The sequence below is a fragment of the Lasiodiplodia theobromae genome (assembly GCF_012971845.1).
Source record: "Lasiodiplodia theobromae strain AM2As chromosome Unknown scaffold_5, whole genome shotgun sequence".
In the NCBI taxonomy this organism is placed as follows: Eukaryota; Fungi; Ascomycota; class Dothideomycetes; order Botryosphaeriales; family Botryosphaeriaceae; genus Lasiodiplodia; species Lasiodiplodia theobromae.
This window is the reverse complement of record NW_023336541.1, coordinates 1179797-1197104: the sequence shown is the minus strand read 5'-3', so window position 1 is coordinate 1197104 and position 17308 is coordinate 1179797. Positions and strand designations below refer to the sequence as shown.

Sequence of the window (17308 nt, the reverse complement as noted above, 5' to 3'; positions counted from 1 at the left end):
CCTGATTGTGATAGTGCTGCCTGCTGCGCTGCTCTTTGTTAACCCGAAATGCACGATGTGATCGGAATACTGCCTGGAAGCCTTTTCTTGCGTCTTGCGCAGATCAGAGATCGTCTCCTCGAGAGTTGCTTTCCCTGCAGACATGAGGTCTTTGCCAGCCTCGCTGACCTCTTTGGTGAACAGCTTTTGTGCCGCCCCCCACAGGGGCGATGTGTCGATTGTGTGCCCTCCATCACCAGCCATGGTCGGTACCCACAGGCTCTCCGAATTTATTTGAGGTTAAATGAGAGAGATTCCGTTTCCATGGTCGGAGAACCGCCGCTTCTTTTTATCAGCCTTCGTCAGTGAGCGTTGCAGGGTACGGAAGAAATTCCAAATCGGGAGTTTTGGTGACGTTGGATCAGCCCCCCCAAATATGCATGTAAGACACAGGGCATCGAATCACTGAAGTGATCATCCTCAGCCTTGCCTCAGTGCTGCCTTGTCGTCTTTCTTCTTCCGGCGCCATGCAGGGTCGCCAAGGCGTTCTGGATTTGCAGGTTAGTTAGAATCGGAGTTCCTCTTTGCACCCAATCACATTGGCACCTTTGACCCGAACGGTCAGCTGATTCGTGGCTGGGAAAAAAATGAAAAGCTTCATGTCTCCGGAACACAGTTGACAAAGCAAACGGGGACCTAAAGCCGAGCTCTCTGATAATCCACCATCTTTAACGCCGAGTAAAGCTGCAACGAAATCAAAATTTGAGTCTATAGATATCTACTGTTGTAAAAAGAAAAGAGATATTTTAATCGAATAATGTTGACTTAACCAGACTAAGGGTCGGGTTAACAGTCCTCGGGGTCGGCTTTAAGGTTTTTATACACGATTGGGGTCGGCTTTAGCAAATAGCCCATTTGCCAATCGGTCGGTTGGAGTTCCGGAGCGGAAATCGCGGATGTGGCCCGAGCTAAGTTCGAGCGCGCACCCGAAGAGCCCGAAGCTGGTGCGAGCGGGCCGCACAGCCGCCGTTGCGATATAAGCGTTGGGCCGAAACGAAGCGCGTGAACGGGGCGGACCGAGGTCGAACGAACCAGCGGGCCGTTAGGGGCGGGCACAGGCCTTCTTCGCCGAGCCGATCGAAACCGCGTTAACGTTACCAAATAAGTCGCCGAGGGCGCAAGTATGCCCGAAGTGCAAGCTGGCGAACCGCCGATCGTGCTGACAGAGCCGTATTCTGGCATAGCCACAGCCAGCTTGCTGCCATGTGATCAGCTGAATCCAACATCACGGCTAAGGTCGTGCGTACCGGCAACGAATGCGTCTGCAGCATCGTTGGCAAAGTACACGTTCCCTACTCTGTTCTCTTTTCCACTACCTGTTTCACTGTAAGTACAGAATATACCAACTACCCGACTAGAGACCCTACCCAACTCTCTGAATACCTTCACTTTGACTCTCTTCACTGCTTCCAAAGGTCCGTTACGTGAGAGGACATGTTGCGGCCGTAAAGTGGTTTCGGGCTCCTTGGCTAATGACTTGTTACAACTCATACCGTCGAGCTTTTACCGCAACGGGAACTCCGCCTGTTCAGCACAAGCATTCATTCACCCAAGCTCATAGGCGAGGGGGTTTGAAGTGCTAGCCGAGAAGCTCTTGAGTATTATGAGGAACTGTGAGCACCGACGTCGGGAAAGGAATTCGATGACTAGTGCCACACCGGTTCAGCGGATGATCGCTCCACACGCAGTACGTTCAGAACCAGCAACAGACCTGGATTCGCGAGTAGGTAGTGGGTGTAACCACTACCATCTACCGTTTACTTCTAATCTGTTTCGATGTAAAATACTTTCTGAAATATCACCAGGCTGAAGTTTTGTGCATGTGGAACGACATCATGTGGCTTCTTCGAACATACCATAGCCAAATAATTAATGAAACAAAAACCTTAAAGATCAGAGTGTTCGAGAACCGCATATCTTAAGGTTTATTCTCGGGCACCAATGAGAAAAGCCGGAGGTTTAACCTTAAAACCCACGTGTCTCGCCAAGGCACCGAGCGGTGTATACGAGCCTATAACTGGAGCTTCTAATGCAACTTACTGCCAACTGCGAGGTTACATACTATCTCTCCTGACCAACTGACGATCTAGACTGGCTGCCAAGCGTTTCAAGAGACCGCACGGTTCATTTTGAAGATGATGTTTTCATGCAGTCAGGCGTCTTACTCAGTTAAGCTTTCCCTAAGGAGTCATCGCGTGACAGGAATCCAGATTCGGCCGGCCAAGACACCGAACGACAGCAAGTGAGTCTCTACCCGTCAAGAGTTGCATAATCTACCAAGACCTTCTTCGTATGCATAACGCTTGGGCCCCAGACTGAGAAGGAAAACCACGAGTCATGTTACTCCCACACCGTAGAACAGAGTTACAGTCCTGAAACAGGCACAGATCTCGCATTCGATGCTTCCGTTGAAGCCCGGTAGCGTTGAAGGGTATTATACTCTCCTCAAGCATGTGAGTGGTCACCATAAAATGTTGACAGTAGCTATAGTGAGTGCGGATGAAAGGCTTCCACATAAGGCCTAGTAGACTGCCATGACATGCCTCTGCCTTCACTCATACCTATAGCAAAAGACGCAGGTGGTCTACCCTCGGACTTAAGTCCTGGACTTGGTTTGCACACTCAGGAAGAAAAATCCGACACCGATGTTATAGCCGAGTCCCTCAACTCCTTAGTCAAGTCTCGCAAAGGGAGTGGGTCAAAGCATGCGCCACAGTACTTGGCCACATGGTGAGACATCGAATGCGCCTTGAAATGTCACTGACTCTACGTCAGTAGTAATGCCAAGTATATCGGCAGCTGTATATAAACACCCATGAGCGCTTGGGAAGAGGTCAGCCAGCAGCAGCTCCTTCACAGAAAGCCTTCCACTCATTCACAACAAGACTCAGTCTCTCGTTTACCAAAATCAGAGTCAGTATCCTCACCGCCGTACCAATATGCCCCTGCTAACGTTGCCCCCCAGACCATGAAGACCTCCAACGCCATCCTCAGCCTCGCCGCGCTCGCCGCCCAGGCCTCTGCACTGGTGCAGATGGAAGTCCGCTACAGCGACAACATGGTCGACGTCGGCGACATGGACATCTTCGCCGCGACCTGGCAAACCCTCTACGACCTGGCCGGCAACCAGCGGTCGGTCATGACGGACCGCTCGGTCGAATCCGACAACAACCGGTGCAAGCACCAGCTGGACGCGGACAAGAAGGACCTGACGGTGCAAGTCAAGATGAACGGAGCGTGGGGCCAGACGCCCGGGTTGGAGCAGAACCAGATGCGCGAGGCGCTGATTTCGTCCATGTGGGAGGTGCTCAAGGCCGTGTCGGACAAGGAGGGCTATGAGATGTTCAAGACGTGCTACAGCTTCACCTGGTCCGAGGGCGGCGCGTCCAAGCCCGAGAACGCGTGCGGCCGCTCCGCCGCCCGCACCTGCGACACGTGCGGCGACTCGGCTGGCTTGGCTGAGTGCGTCGACAAAACCTGGGGCCACAAGGTGCCGTCCAGCATGCGCGTCACCGCCTACATCGACAACCAGCTGCAGCCTGATGACCTGATCATCGAGTTTGCTTCGGCGAAGAACCCGACGAGCAGCGGTGGATGTGGCTGGGTTGGCGAGGTTGCCGGGCTGGTTTCTGGCTTCATTCCCGTTGCTGGTGATCTCTTTGCGAAGGGTATTGAGCTTGGCTGCATGGAGTAGATGGACGTTACTAATCAGTGGTATAATCTGGTTGTATTGTATAATAGTCCGTGGAAACAGAATAGAAAAGGCCGCTACAAATTTGACTTCCCCATTTCCAGAATTTAACTGCCCTAAATTCAGATCTTAACTCCCCCGTAAGAACCCACTTATCTATCTTGCCACTTCCATAAAATTACTACTAACGAGATTACCACTAACGATATTACTAACTAACAACGTATTTACCACTATTACGCCGCCGCCGCTACCACTACCACCACCACTACTACTACTACTATTACTACTAGTATATTTATTACCACTACTATTACTAACTACGCTATTATTAACTACGCTGTTACTAACTACGTTATTACTATCCGCGCTACTATCCGCGCTATTACTACCTACGCTATTACTATCTATAATAAGTATAATTACTACTAGTAGCGTAAGCGTAAGTATACTTATCGCAGCGCGAAAATGCTATTTATAGGTAATATTTTTAGGGGGGAGTTAAAATCTAGATTTAGAGGCGTTAAATTCTAGAAATAGAGGAGTCAAATTTGTGGGCACTATAGAAAATACAAGTGGAGTGGCGTTCAAAACCAAGTGCCGGATGCTTGAATCTTCACAAGGGCCCAGCGTATAAGCAACAGCCCCATTTGTAAGCACACACAAAGAAATCAAGTCTAAAAGGACATGTAACCGCCAGTAAAACTCAACTACATAATTACGGAAACAGACATCGTGTACAAAGATAACCGAATACCTCTCATCTAATTAAGGATTAAGCGTTCCTAGACTTGGCTTCATAAACCATACACAGAGAAAAGGCCAATAATCTGCCAAACGCCGTCGTCGCGAAGCTCACAACCACCCAAACAAACAGCTCAATAACCGTAACCGTACTAATAGACGTATAAATCAGCGTCCCAATAATGTAGTAAAGCGCCCAAATCAGCTGCGTGATCCACCACTCCTCCGTCTCGGGCGCCGCCGCCGTCTGCTGACCGCGCGACGCGATCAAGCCAACGACATTCGGAGCAATCTTCGTCGCCTGCCGCTGGCCCGTCACGCCGCCGCCGCCGCTCGCCGCCGCCGGATCCATCTCCACGAGCGGCACCATAGCCGGCTCAGCAGCAGCAGCATCATCATCGGTCTGTCTCGGCGCGGCGCGCCACGCAGCGGCGGCGGTGTGCAGGGCCGCAGGGAGGAGCGCCAGCAGGTGCCAGGACAGGACGAAGATGGGGTAGGGGCAGCCGAGGACGGCGCGCTTGGAATACGTCTCGATGAGGCCGAGGGCGGTGTAGCAGACGGCGAGGGCGAGGGCGAGCAGGGCCAACAGTGCCGACGTGCGTCCCGACCGCACGATGTTGCTGGATGACGACGACGAGCGGCCGTTTTTGATGCCCCAGGCCCAGCGCGCGATGCTGCGCTGGCGCCACCACGCCTGCACTCTTGCCGCTGTGTTCTGGCCTTCGGATTCGGATGATGGTGGTGTGTATTCCGGCTCCAGGCTGAGGGTGCGGACCAGGATCTCGATTATCTTGGGGAGGGGTGCGGAGAGCGGGATGGCGTGGCGCTCGGGCCAGGAGACGTCTTTGAGGAAGAGCGGGATGAGGCCCATGATGAGGGCGATGGCGGCGTACTGCTGTTTGCGGGCCTCGTCGGACTGGGTCAGGCTGCAGGAGATGGTGTTCCAGCATGTTTGCCTGGTGCTGTTGCTGTAGTATTTGAACCACGGCTTGAACGGGGCGTAGTCCATGCCGCAAGCTGGGCATCCGTCGGAAAGGTCACAAGTATCATCTGCTGCAAGGGACATGGAGGGGAAAATGCTAAAACAAAGCACGAGTGTGCTCTGCATAATGGTGAGTGAACGCATTTTCCTTGGCTGGAGGAAAAAAAAAAGAAGGGGTGGTTTGGCAAGACTGCATGAATAGTTTTGCAGCTGACGTGAGTACTACTTATCGCGTCTGACAGAATATCAGAATGGCCGGGGTAAATCATGGATGACCTACGGGTGGTCACTTGGACTGTTTGTCGTCCATATTAGGCGCCGCGAACATGCGTTGATTACCAAATTGAGACACAACTCCGAATGCAGGGGAGCGACGTTGTTGGTGGCGCGTTGGAGTTGTGAGAGATAAGCGAGCCACATCATGGTTTAATGAGCACGCTGCATGCGAATTTCTCCGCTGCACCTTATCAATTTTTTAAAATATGGTTGGATACCCTTTCAGCTGCACCACATAGATCGACAGACACGTTTTTTTTTTTCCTGGCTACGTGATCAGAGATTGCCATCGATTATAGAGCATTGAAAAGTAGGACGGAATATCCCACGGTTAGCGCGGCAATCACGTCAGTTTCGGCCCCCACCCTACTTCAACGTTCGCCTCAGACTCCTATGGCTGCAGAATATTTTTTTTAAAGAAAATAAGCCGCAGCGGCCACGCGGCTCGGCACGCAACGGGACGGGCCTGAGACGGGCCTGAGACGTGACGAGGTGAGTGACGACGGAATGAGCCCTGTCACTGATCAGTTGGGCATATCGTGGTTGACTAAGCCTTAACAGCGTCAATCAGGTTTCCGCAAGGGGAATAAAAGACAGGCAGCAATGCACGAGAGTGGCCGTAGCGCGACGTTTACCCGCCGGGCTCGGGAAGGGATTTTTGCAGCGGTGTGCATGGATCAGAGAGTGGGGCCCCCTATTATTAGGCCGCTTTCCGCCCCCAACCAAAATCCAACTCCCGCTCTTCAAAAGATCAGAAACGTTTCTTGGCCCCGAAACCGCAGCGACCATGTCCCATACCAACGCAACGCCCACGTCGGGGGGTGAACCGCGCAAAGAGGTGCTGTCCCTGGCAGCACGACCGCTATTCGCATCTCAAGGGTCGTCCTCAAGTCTGCTATTCGTAGATGAAACGGCTCCAAAGAACCAGGTGGAGAGACGTAAGATTCGAGCCCACGTCTCGCTCAATACGCACGAAGCAAAACGGCGCCAAGGGCTGAGGGGCCAGAGAGAAGGAGTTCGGCGTAGATCGTCTGGCGAGAATGCAACGGTCGAAAACCCTCTGCTGGATGCGCCGTTTGCAAATGCAGATCCATTTGACTCCCTACCCGTCAAAAAGTTCCCAGGCATGCATGATCTCATCGGATACTGTAAGTAGCTAGCCCACTTATCCGCATCCCTGCAATAAGCTAAAGTGGACCCACCTCCAGACCTCGACCACTATCCCGGTGTCACCCCATTTGCCGACGGTGCGCTCCAAAAGCCTAATGCCTAACAAGTAGGTAGCGCTAACGTCACGAGAAAGACCAGCTGCTACGGAACCAGAGCACAAAAGTGGTAGCAAAACGCAGCAATACGCAATGGAACTTGATCACATCACACAACACATGCCTCCTCTTATTCCTCTCGGAAATCCTCCGGCTGCGCTGCTCGATGAACCCCTATCCAAAATGGCTCACCGACTACTTCAGAGCACACCACCAAACCCTGATATCCATCAGAGAGAATCTCCCGATCCACAATGCAGCAAACAAGCCTTCCTCAGGCTACATCTTTGGCGTATTAGGCATGGGCTCCGGACAGGTGCGCTCTCTCCTCCTCTCTCAAGAAGCGCCACAAAACACGCACTAACCACCACCATCAGGCCGTCTTCCTCAACCACCGCGACTCGGCCATCTCGCACCTCAACGGCGCGCGCAAGCTGGTCAGCCTCCGCGGCGGCATGGACACGGTGCACGGCTTCGCGCGCCGCGTCATCGTCTGGGCCGAGCTGTACGTCTGCGCCGCCTTCGGGCTGCAGCCCACGCTCGCTCCGCTGCCCTCGCCCTGGCTCCCGCTAGTAACAACAACATCACCATCACCCTTCCCCGCTTCCTTCAGCACCTTCATCTCCGCCACCCACGCTCGCACCGCAGCGCACCTCACCCCGCACCCGCTCGGAAAGAACCGCCAGAGCGCAGGAGAGGATGATGAAGACGCAGCGCAGACCCACAAAAGAAGCAAAGAGATGACCATCAGCCGCATCTTCTCGGCGCTGACGCTCGTCAGCGCCGCGACGACCGAGGCGTGGCAGGCCGTGCTGCAGCAGCAGCAGCTGGGCGGCGAGAGCAGCGGTGGTAGTAGCGACGACACCAAGACGACGACGATGCGCGAAACGGTGGCGGCGGTGCTGGACGACGCGGCGCACACGTTGCTCGTCGAGGTGGCACGGCTGCGTGACAACGACGACGGCGTTGGTGAAGATGGAGGGGGGGAGGAGGTGGTGGTGCCGGTGGTCATGGAGCAGCAGCACGGGCCGCGTCGATGGGGCAGCGACGACGGGGGCGACGGCGAAGACGACGCGGCCCGGCGGTGGGCGCGCGCGGTGATGCTGCACGCGGCGCACACGTACCTGTGGGCGCAGCTGAGCGCCCTGCCGGCGCACGCGCAGATGAACGTGACGCTGCTGAAGCGGCTGCGCGGCGCCATCGAGAGCGGCGCCGGCGTCGGCGCGTGGGTGCTGAGCCTCGAGGCGCTGATGTGGGCCCTGGCCGTGGGCTGGTTCATGGCCGAGAGGGCGGCGGGCAAGACGCTGTTGGGCCAGGTGGGCGAGGCCGATCCGATGCTGGGCTGGTTCGAGGATAGGATCTTGGCGCTGCTGAACGTCGAGGGCAGCTTTAGGAAGGACAGGGCCGCCGAGATGATTTCGGATTTCCCGGCTACGGATGAGTTTAGGAGGAAGTGGCATTCTTTGCTGTTAAGGGATAAGTTTCGCCAGTGGCGATGACCGTTGGGTCTAATCAATATTTTTCATCGCGAGCGCAAAACCGGATAGATGGTGCATGGCATAAAAGGAATATTTTCCTTACAACCCAGACCGGGCGTGGCTGGTCCGTTAGAAAGCATTGGAGGAAAAGAAGCGACGCTTTTGCTGGGCCCTCTACGAATAGATATTCGAGCTCTTCAATGTTGCGCAGTGGTTTAAGTAGGATATAATCTAATTAGGACGTCCAGCATAAGGTAGTAAACTTGATGGGTCGAATTATTGATCTATGGGTGGGAATGGGCGATAAACATTACGCTGTAGTTTGCCGTTACTAAGAACAATGGTATATAAATCTTTATTTTGATTACTTGGCGATGGGCTTAGACTGTTCGTTCATAATTCCTTTGTCTCACTTGTCTTTGTTCTCCCTCCATTTGTGCTTCGCTCCATTAGCAAGAATGCTTATTCAGCGAAGCACTCACTGTTTACTGTTTTAAAACAATGCGTCTAGAAGTTGCTCTACTCAGTATGTCGCGGTACTCGAAAACAATGTCACAACCATGATCGTATATAGAGAGCGCCATGTCTGGGTTACTAACATATCCAGCGCTGGAGTCGACTCGAGATTTAACCACCTCACATCGGTTAGTAAAGGCTTTCTCTCGCAGGCGAGATAAGTCACTTTGGGTTGTTTCCAGCGAATCCTTTCATCGCGAAACAGATCGGTCCCGGCTCCCCAGATCACCATGTCTCGGAACCCGCATTGGCAAGACATCCACCCACCGGACCAGCGTGCAACCTACGTTACCAAGGTGAGGAATTGCGGCTCGTGGGACACACTCCTAAATGCCATCGGAGTGCGGCAGCTCGAGTCAAAAATCATCAAGGAGATGAGAACAGACCTCACTCCCCAGGACGAGCCATCACGCTTCATATACATCATGGAGTCGAAGAAGCACCTCCCCGGGCTTCTTAAGATTGGTGTAGCGAAGCGTCCAATGCGTCGACTGGCGCATATCAAGGCGAGATGTGGATTGGACGACCTGAAAATTATCCACAGCGTTGTGGTGAAGAGCAGTCCACTTCGAGTTGAGAAGTTGATTCACATTACACTTAGCTCCTTCAGCGACCCGATGCCCTGCAAGCATGGAGCCCGTACAGAGCATCACAGGGAGTGGTTCTGGTGCAACATGGGGGTCGCTAAAAAGGTTGTTGAGTTTTGGGTCCAGTGGATAGCGAACGCGCCGTACAAGAAGCCCAAGCTTACGGATTACTGGTTCGGTAGAGTTGAAAGGATTCGGGGAATTCCTGGAGTCCATAACTACGAGACTTTTGACGATATTCTCACTAGGTTCAAGTCTGCAATGGAAGCAGCACCGATATTCAGCAGTCAGGCGGATTGGGATGCGGCTCGGCGCAAGGCACAATCAAGGCTTGCAGCAACCGCTAGCGGCTCACATGGTCCCTTGAATAGATATCCAAGCTCAAGCGCTGGCGCTTTGCAGCTTACCGGGATGCCTCTGCCTCTGGCTCCAGCTCCGCCTTCACACTGGAGCGATGGCGGATTGGAGTTTACCCCATTGTCTCCCAGCGCTTTTCAGTTTACCCAATTTCCTCCCAGAGCTTGGTAATTACCATTTGTTCACCAGCACATGATAAGTTGAATCAGAAAGAAATAACATCATTCATATTCCGAATGCGTTCGTTGCATCTGGTGCGAAGAACATCTGCCATTACCAGCAACCGCCGTGACAACACGTAAATTTCAGAAATAGCCTTCAGAAAACACAGCACTCAAGTGATACATTGCCCTAGTCAACATGCTACGTTGTACCTGGATGTTGCAAGCATGACTATTTATTAGAGGTGCCAAGTTTTTCCCAGTTACTAACGCCTTAAATATCCTATACACTCGAGTTCTAACCACACCAATCAGAGCTCAAGATGCCTTCTCACAAGCGAGGTAAGTCGGCTCCGATGATCATGGACCAACAACCACTAAAGAGACAGGAACCGATCCCCTTCCCTCTTACGGTTTTCCTCCTCTTCAGCCTCCGTGTCGTTTACAACCTTACCTCCACGACTCCTAGGCCCCTCGTCATCTTCGGCAGCCTTGTCTCTGCATTCTTCGAACTCAGAGATGGCGATGAGACGGACGAAGTATATGTCAAGAAGCCGTGGCAGTTGTTCGAGCTCCCTGAGTACCGCAGCCTACTCGTGACCAAGCTCGGCAAATGCTGGTCACGGGCAATCGCCTTTGATATGGACGATATGGAGGATCTCTTCGACAATCTCTGCGACCTGATGATGACCCGCCTTTGACGCCAAGACCTGGGCGAGACGGGTTGTGTCTACATCATGCAGGATGAGGAGCATCTCCCGGGCCTCTTCAAGGTCGGAATCTTGCAGGACGTGAGGCGCCGGCGGAGGGACATCCTCGCGCAGTGCGGGCTATGGGACCTGTATTTCATCAGCCAAGTCGAGGTGGCGTGCCCCCATCGGGTCGAGAAGCTGGTGCACTTGACTCTCAGCTACTTCACCGACAAGATGCCCTACATCCACGACAAGCCTGGTCACGCAGAGATTAGCCCCGGAAAGATCTATCCCGGAAGGACTGAGCACGCAAAGACTGGTAACCAAAAGAACAGCAACGAAACGACGACAGTGTACCACCGGGAGTGGTTTTGGTGCAATCTGGAGGTTGTCAAAGATGTCGTTGGCTTTTGGGTGCGGTGGGTGGGTGAGTGAGCAGCCATATCGGAAGGACAGGGCGCTGACGGATTCATGGTCAGACAGGGTGCTCGATGTGCAGAACATGGAGCGAAACCGTATGGATGACATATTTGCTGAAACGTGGGAGACGTTCAAGCGTAGAATTGAAATGAGCCCGCTCCCGAAGCGCGGGAGGCGTAGGCGCAAGACGCTTGCATAATCAGCAAGTGGCAAGGCAAGAGAATCAATTCGTCCGATGATACACGTCCAAATTAGCATTAATTTAACATTTGCAAATGCACTTACCCCTTCTACAACACACAAATCAGCTTTGCACTGTGTCTAGATACATCAATACCACACTTCATGGCGTGAATTAGACTTACCATTCCCACCACCGCTTTATGGTCTACTTACGAGAGACTAGCGGTTGACATGTGTAGTCAAAACGCTACTCTCCTCGCTCAATAGAGAGAACTGTTTGAAGCACTATTATAGGTGTCAACCGCCCGCTTATAGTAGTTGAATACATGGAGGAAATAGAGGCGTAGCCGTGTACCGCAATCAATATCGAAGGCAACGAGCACGCACCCGTTAGCCCCCATTAAGTCCATCGAGCCCTAAACAAAAGTAACAAGCTCGGCTTGCGCTTAGTCCGGCTTTGCAACAGCAGGTTGATTCGCACGGAACAATGAACCGAACAACCAGGTGCTGCTTTACGCGGAACTTCAAGAGATTGAGATCGCGACCACTAAGTGAAGGGATAATGCAGTACCGGGACAGGTAACGGGAAAGCTCGTGAGGTAAGTTGAGAGGACATGGCTCATACAGCGGTTGATAAAATGTTTGAAAATTGAATGAGCAAGGAGCGAGCGAGTGACAACCGAAGAAAAATTGATCAGACGCGTGTTCCGACTCCAGCTCTACCTCGGTCCAGGAATCTGCCGGCAAATAGTCCAGCTAGCCCTTGCTCATAGCCGGATCCGCGAACTACCCCGCAATGCATCGTACTTCACGCCACTTAATTGCCTCAAACCATGCGGGAGCGGCTCGTACCGTGCGCTTTTGATGGCGGCAGCCGCCTGCCCCACCGGCGTTGTCGGAACTTACCGACGCAACCCACTTTAATCGCCATTACCTACACACAAATCGGAGACGAATGCTGTCGTGGCGTGTAGACATGGTGATGTGGACCTGCCAGCGCTATTGTACGATGCAGCAGTGCGTGGCCACTTCGGCTTATGTCACCATAAGGGGAGTTCTTCGCGCACATCGGTACTCGTCACTCACCCCTGACAAGGCTGTGGAACCCTACTCGAGACGTGGAGGGGTTCAAAAGAGAAATTGTGGTCCTCGTTCGCTTGTTGATCGAATCAACCAATTCTCCACCAGAATGATAAAACTCCGAGATGCGGAGCTCGGGGCCAAACTAATGGGCGCAGCTGAGAAAAAGCAGAGATAAGCGAGCTACATCCGATACAGATCCCATCTACATTCAGATCCAGGCTCCGGAGTTCCGTGCTGCCACTCGTTAATCCGATGGCCGATACCTGAGCGTTCTCTCAGCAGCCCCACTCGGATCAGCAGAGACAGCTACGTGTTAATTAATCAGCTACGAGATGTGGTTGTGCAAAGCAACCACCTCAGCTTGTCTTGCAAAAAAAGAGGCAGGGAAGAAAACGAGAGCAGACTCACCAGCCACTCGGATCTTTTCCCCCTTCCCTCTCTCCACCATTCGGTGCTTGCATGCGATCCGAGTCCTGTAGGTATCTTTTGGAACCGATGCTTGACTTTATTCGGTTTCCAAAATAAAAACGATGAGAGTCCGCATCTCGCGATGAGGCCCTTTGGATATTAGTGAGAGTGAGGCTCAATAGCAATTTTCCTGCAGTAGGATTAAGATGAGAATGAGAATGGTGTCCTCATGAATCCGAACAAGAAGCTTTTGCACGCATGTATCCGGCCATAGCTTTCACTTCAGGGCCGGGAGAATTTCCATGACGGTCGACACTCACCCTGATCGGCAATTGCTTTGCAGGTTGACTCGTACTCGGTGGAGTTTGACTGAGTCTGTCTCATATCGACCCGAAAAAAAAGCGGGAAAAAAAAAAGAAGAGCAGGGGAAAAGAAAAACGAAAATGGAGAAACGTTCCCAATTTTTGGACCCTAATTTGATGCCCCCACCCGAATTCTAACGTTAGATATTCGGAGGTGCTGTCCCATAAATGCTCGACTCCTGGTGCTCTAAGTCTAAGCAGGCCTCTAACTTCCTCCACTCACAATTTTACGCTCTTCACAACATCCACTCTGATTTCAGTTGAAACTCTACTTGAAAAATGAGATGCGCTCTTTGAAGTCACCTATCCCATCATGGCTGCATTGACCTCAACATCCAGGGACGACCGCTTCCCCAAGATTTCATTCACCAAGCCTACCGATGCAGAAGCCAATCAAATAAAGCTTTTGCTTTATCAACCGCCTGAGGCGACAGACCGTAACTCTCAGTCCAAGGTCTCTGGTAATCATGAGTCATCAATTGTAGATGAAGGTCTTAAGTCCCTATTCGTCCGTGAGTTAATCATTATCATCACTGATACCTGCTTCCTGACGTATATCAGACGAATCCGCTCCTGAATCAATAACAGACGAATCTCGAATCAGCGTCCCGGACTTGCAGAGCAGCAGAGCGGCGACCGGAAATGATTACGTCTCATTCGGGGATCAGGGAACCACTGTGACGGTGAACGCCTACGGAAGCATCATGCAGATCACCCGATCTCTTGGATATGGGCACTCCGGCCTATTCTGTGTTGATACCACAGATGTTTGCATACCGACACTCCCTCAGTCTCGCCTGGAAAAATTGATGCAGATGTCGAAGAACCCTGAACAAGGTATTCACATCACCAACTTCGGGGAACGAGCGGACTTTACTCAGCAGAAGCCAAAATTGGAGTTTATCTTCAACCGTTGGCCACGATTCATTTCACAACCGGTCGCTCACACAAGCGACGCGAGTGCCATGAAGACACCTAGCGCAGATGGTGATGCAAATGATCCTCCGGTTTCTTTGCAATATTTCTGTCATAAGGGCACGGTCTTCCAGAGATATACGTTCGACCATGATCCAGAAGCCCCTTCGGCACTGCAAACCGCTTATCTGGGCATTCGACGAAATTTCCTCATCCGAAGTCTGGACTTCGTCAATGATTCAACATTCAATCGCGCCGATCCAGGCAACGATGATTACGTTTCATTGTCTGGAACCGAGAAACGTGGCCACCTTTTTGTTCATAGGATCAGTCCGACAAATGCCGCAGAGCTTGGCATTAAGGAAGACGAATATCGGCAGAAGGGCGGTCCAAAAGGGATCGCTTTAGTCGTTTCGGTCTTCGTCAACGGAAAGGCACAAGTGGTGGATCCATTCTTCAGTCACCTATTCGTGGAGCTCAGCCAGGAGACACGTAACAAGCTTCAAAGCCGAGGACAAATCGACATCACGGTTGCCTACCGACTCCAGGTCGTAAGAAACAACCAAAGTTGGAGGAAATCTTTTATTCCTGCCTCTGTGTTGGACGCGATGACATCTTGCTTTTCGGAAAGCTCGGGTGTACCATTCCAGAAAATTCGATGGTCTCCAAACGACCACGTGAATTTCATCACTGGGCGTAACCTGGAACACGTTCTTTCAGTATGCAGTATGCCAGTCCCAAAGCACTCTGCTTCCGCAAAAAACGAAGATGTTTCGGAAGACGGGGACGGAATGGAAGGGGAAAATGATCCAAAAAAGAAAGATGCAGCCAAAAGAGTGGACGTAAAGAATCACGAAGATGATATGGATACAACGTCCCTTGCTTTCACATGTGGGGACATGTCAGGACACAGTATATCCAGCGCAGCATCGTTGTGAGTTTTCATTACACTATAGCAAGATCAAGCTAATCCGAAGTTTAGCTTCGCCTTCGAGTTCCTTGTCGACATATTGAAGACTCTTTGCGAGAGATCCAAAGAGGTAAATGAAGCCAAATCCAGTTTGTCAAGGTCTCTTGAGAGAACGCCGAGGTTGAGAAACGATAAGCAACGTGAAGAGTACATTACGGAGATTGAGGCTAAAAGGCAAGCATTGTGTAATCTCTCTGCTTACATGTCTGAGTTGCGAGTCAGGATTACGAATACACTGAAAGCACACATGACATGGACAGCAAAGGCAGAAAAGAACGCAAGCTTCGTCGTGGCCAAATACTGGATCACTGGGAAAGAAATACGCGGTTGGCAAAAACACACCCTTTTCCCCCCTGTGTCTTTGGTGGATGTTCCCTTCGAGATCATCAAGGCTCACAGCCTTTATGAACTCTATAAGGCGAACAAGGACCTACTCAAGCGAGTCGGCGATGACGATAAGAGCCAGACAGAGATCGAAAGGAAGTTCAACGACCGCAAAGTCCTGAATGAGCATCTCCAAAGTTACATACGTCCTTGGCTACAGAGACTGGATAAAGATGACAAGCGTCATCAGTACGTCTTCCCTCGAGAGCAAATGGATCGTGAAAAGAGAAAGAAATATCACCTGGCAGATCATGTTTGGATCTGTAGGGCAGTCAAATGTGTTGAAGAGCTTGGGCTTGAAAAGCACCTTAAGCTTGAAGGTGGTAAACAATACCCTGAACATCCGGCGTCAGAGGGGAAGAGAAATAGAAATCAAGCGAACCGTCAGGGCACGAAAGCACAGGAAAGGTCGTACCATTCAACAGAGCTCCAGAGAGTCATTCTCAAGCGATTCACCACTCTAAACCCTCAGTCCCAACAGCGAATGCTTGCAACGTCTCGTACCCCTTTGGAAAGCAGGTTTCTATTCCATGCAAAGGATACGGCACTTTTCTACGCAATGGACACCGGATTTTTTGATCGAGAGCAAAGGAACAATCACAAGCGTACCAGCTGGATCAACAAGATTGCTGTATGGAAGGAAACTGTTGAAGCACAAACGGAGTATGAAGAGACCCAAACATTTACGTGGGAAAAGCCACTACGGTACGCATTAGCCTTTATTATCAGCTCAAGGCACAGAAGCATCAACAAGGCATCAGCCGATGAGGTTCTACAGACCACAGCAAAGATTCTTTTCGGATTATCATCTTCAAGTGGACTCTTCCCGGGCCTTTTGAATGACAAAAGGGAGGCCATTGTGTTCGAAGATGAGCTCGAAAGGGATAAATACTGGCACACGACATTCGAAATCCCGTACGCTTTGTGGCTATACCGGAAGGAACTCGAAATATCGTCCACGCAGGACGAGCCCGACCGTTTTGGAACACTCCAACAAAGCATGATCCAGGTTAAAACCTACGGCCACCCTCGTCAGCCGAGGGGAAAGGACATGAAGTCTAGAACCTTCAATGGCCTAATTGACAAGAGGCGTATCGTGGAGGTCTCAGATGATTGGTTGCGCGATACACCCTCATTCTTGAACTTTCACGAGCCACCCGGCTTTGATGACCGATGGTACTATGAAATCATGGCCGAATTGAACGAGGACCTCGGGAAAATTATCACTAAGGCCTGTGCGAAAGACAGGCAATCCTATATGGAGCATGAAATCACAGGATTGGTCATCGACGTCCCAAGAAACAGTGCAATTCAAGGAAAGGATCTGCGACTACGCCTTCAGACCAATGCAAAGATCAAGGGAATACTTGAAACCAGGCGTACAACTCAGGATGCAAAGAAGAGGCTCATTTGGCTGCCAAGAGCAGACAAAGAAACAGCTTTGACATGCTACCTTGCATCGTCATTGACGGAGAGGTACAACCTATCTGCGTTTTTCGATAGGCATGCTTCTTACGAGAAATATTTCTTCGATGGTGCATCAGAAGCCTTGAACGAATGGGTCACCGAACTACACCTTTCATACTTCAGAAGAGAAGACTGGAATCCAAAGAACATACAGCCCACAGGGGAAGAGAAGGAGACAATCCCAGATCAGAGCTTCATTCTAGTGGATCTGCCAGCGGGATCTAGGCGTTTGAACAACGATACCGACGGCACCAAGATTGTACGGTCGGTCATGAGCTTCCGGTTTATCGGAGACTTTTGCGACCGCTATTGGACTTGCCATTTTCTG

General features: G+C 51.6%; 5 protein-coding genes across 5 annotated transcripts; 4 read left to right on the top strand and 1 right to left on the bottom strand.

The window, feature by feature from the left end:
- Window positions 1-3007: 3007 nt before the first annotated feature.
- On the top strand, window positions 3008-3733 carry LTHEOB_2209 (Ureidoglycolate lyase; the record flags this gene model as incomplete). Its single annotated transcript, XM_035510996.1, has 1 exon — window positions 3008-3733. One exon carries the CDS (start codon window positions 3008-3010, stop codon window positions 3731-3733), a length of 726 nt encoding a protein of 241 aa, XP_035365149.1.
- A 772-nt stretch (window positions 3734-4505) lies between these two features.
- LTHEOB_2208 (C6 transcription factor) lies at window positions 4506-5483 on the bottom strand (the record flags this gene model as incomplete). Its single annotated transcript, XM_035510995.1, has 1 exon — window positions 4506-5483. One exon carries the CDS (start codon window positions 5481-5483, stop codon window positions 4506-4508), a length of 978 nt encoding a protein of 325 aa, XP_035365148.1.
- A 1036-nt stretch (window positions 5484-6519) lies between these two features.
- Window positions 6520-8496, top strand: LTHEOB_2207 (uncharacterized protein; the record flags this gene model as incomplete). The annotated part of the gene is made up of 4 exons (XM_035510994.1): window positions 6520-6880; window positions 6941-6979; window positions 7036-7313; window positions 7375-8496. The coding sequence occupies 4 exons, from the start codon at window positions 6520-6522 to the stop codon at window positions 8494-8496; spliced, it is 1800 nt and encodes a 599-aa protein (XP_035365147.1).
- Window positions 8497-10419: 1923 nt separating this feature from the next.
- LTHEOB_2206 (uncharacterized protein) lies at window positions 10420-10797 on the top strand (the record flags this gene model as incomplete). The annotated part of the gene is made up of 1 exon (XM_035510993.1): window positions 10420-10797. The coding sequence occupies one exon, from the start codon at window positions 10420-10422 to the stop codon at window positions 10795-10797; it is 378 nt and encodes a 125-aa protein (XP_035365146.1).
- Window positions 10798-10833: 36 nt separating this feature from the next.
- On the top strand, window positions 10834-11407 carry LTHEOB_2205 (Meiotically up-regulated protein; the record flags this gene model as incomplete). Its single annotated transcript, XM_035510992.1, has 2 exons — window positions 10834-11215; window positions 11268-11407. 2 exons carry the CDS (start codon window positions 10834-10836, stop codon window positions 11405-11407), a joined length of 522 nt encoding a protein of 173 aa, XP_035365145.1.
- Window positions 11408-17308: the final 5901 nt, after the last annotated feature.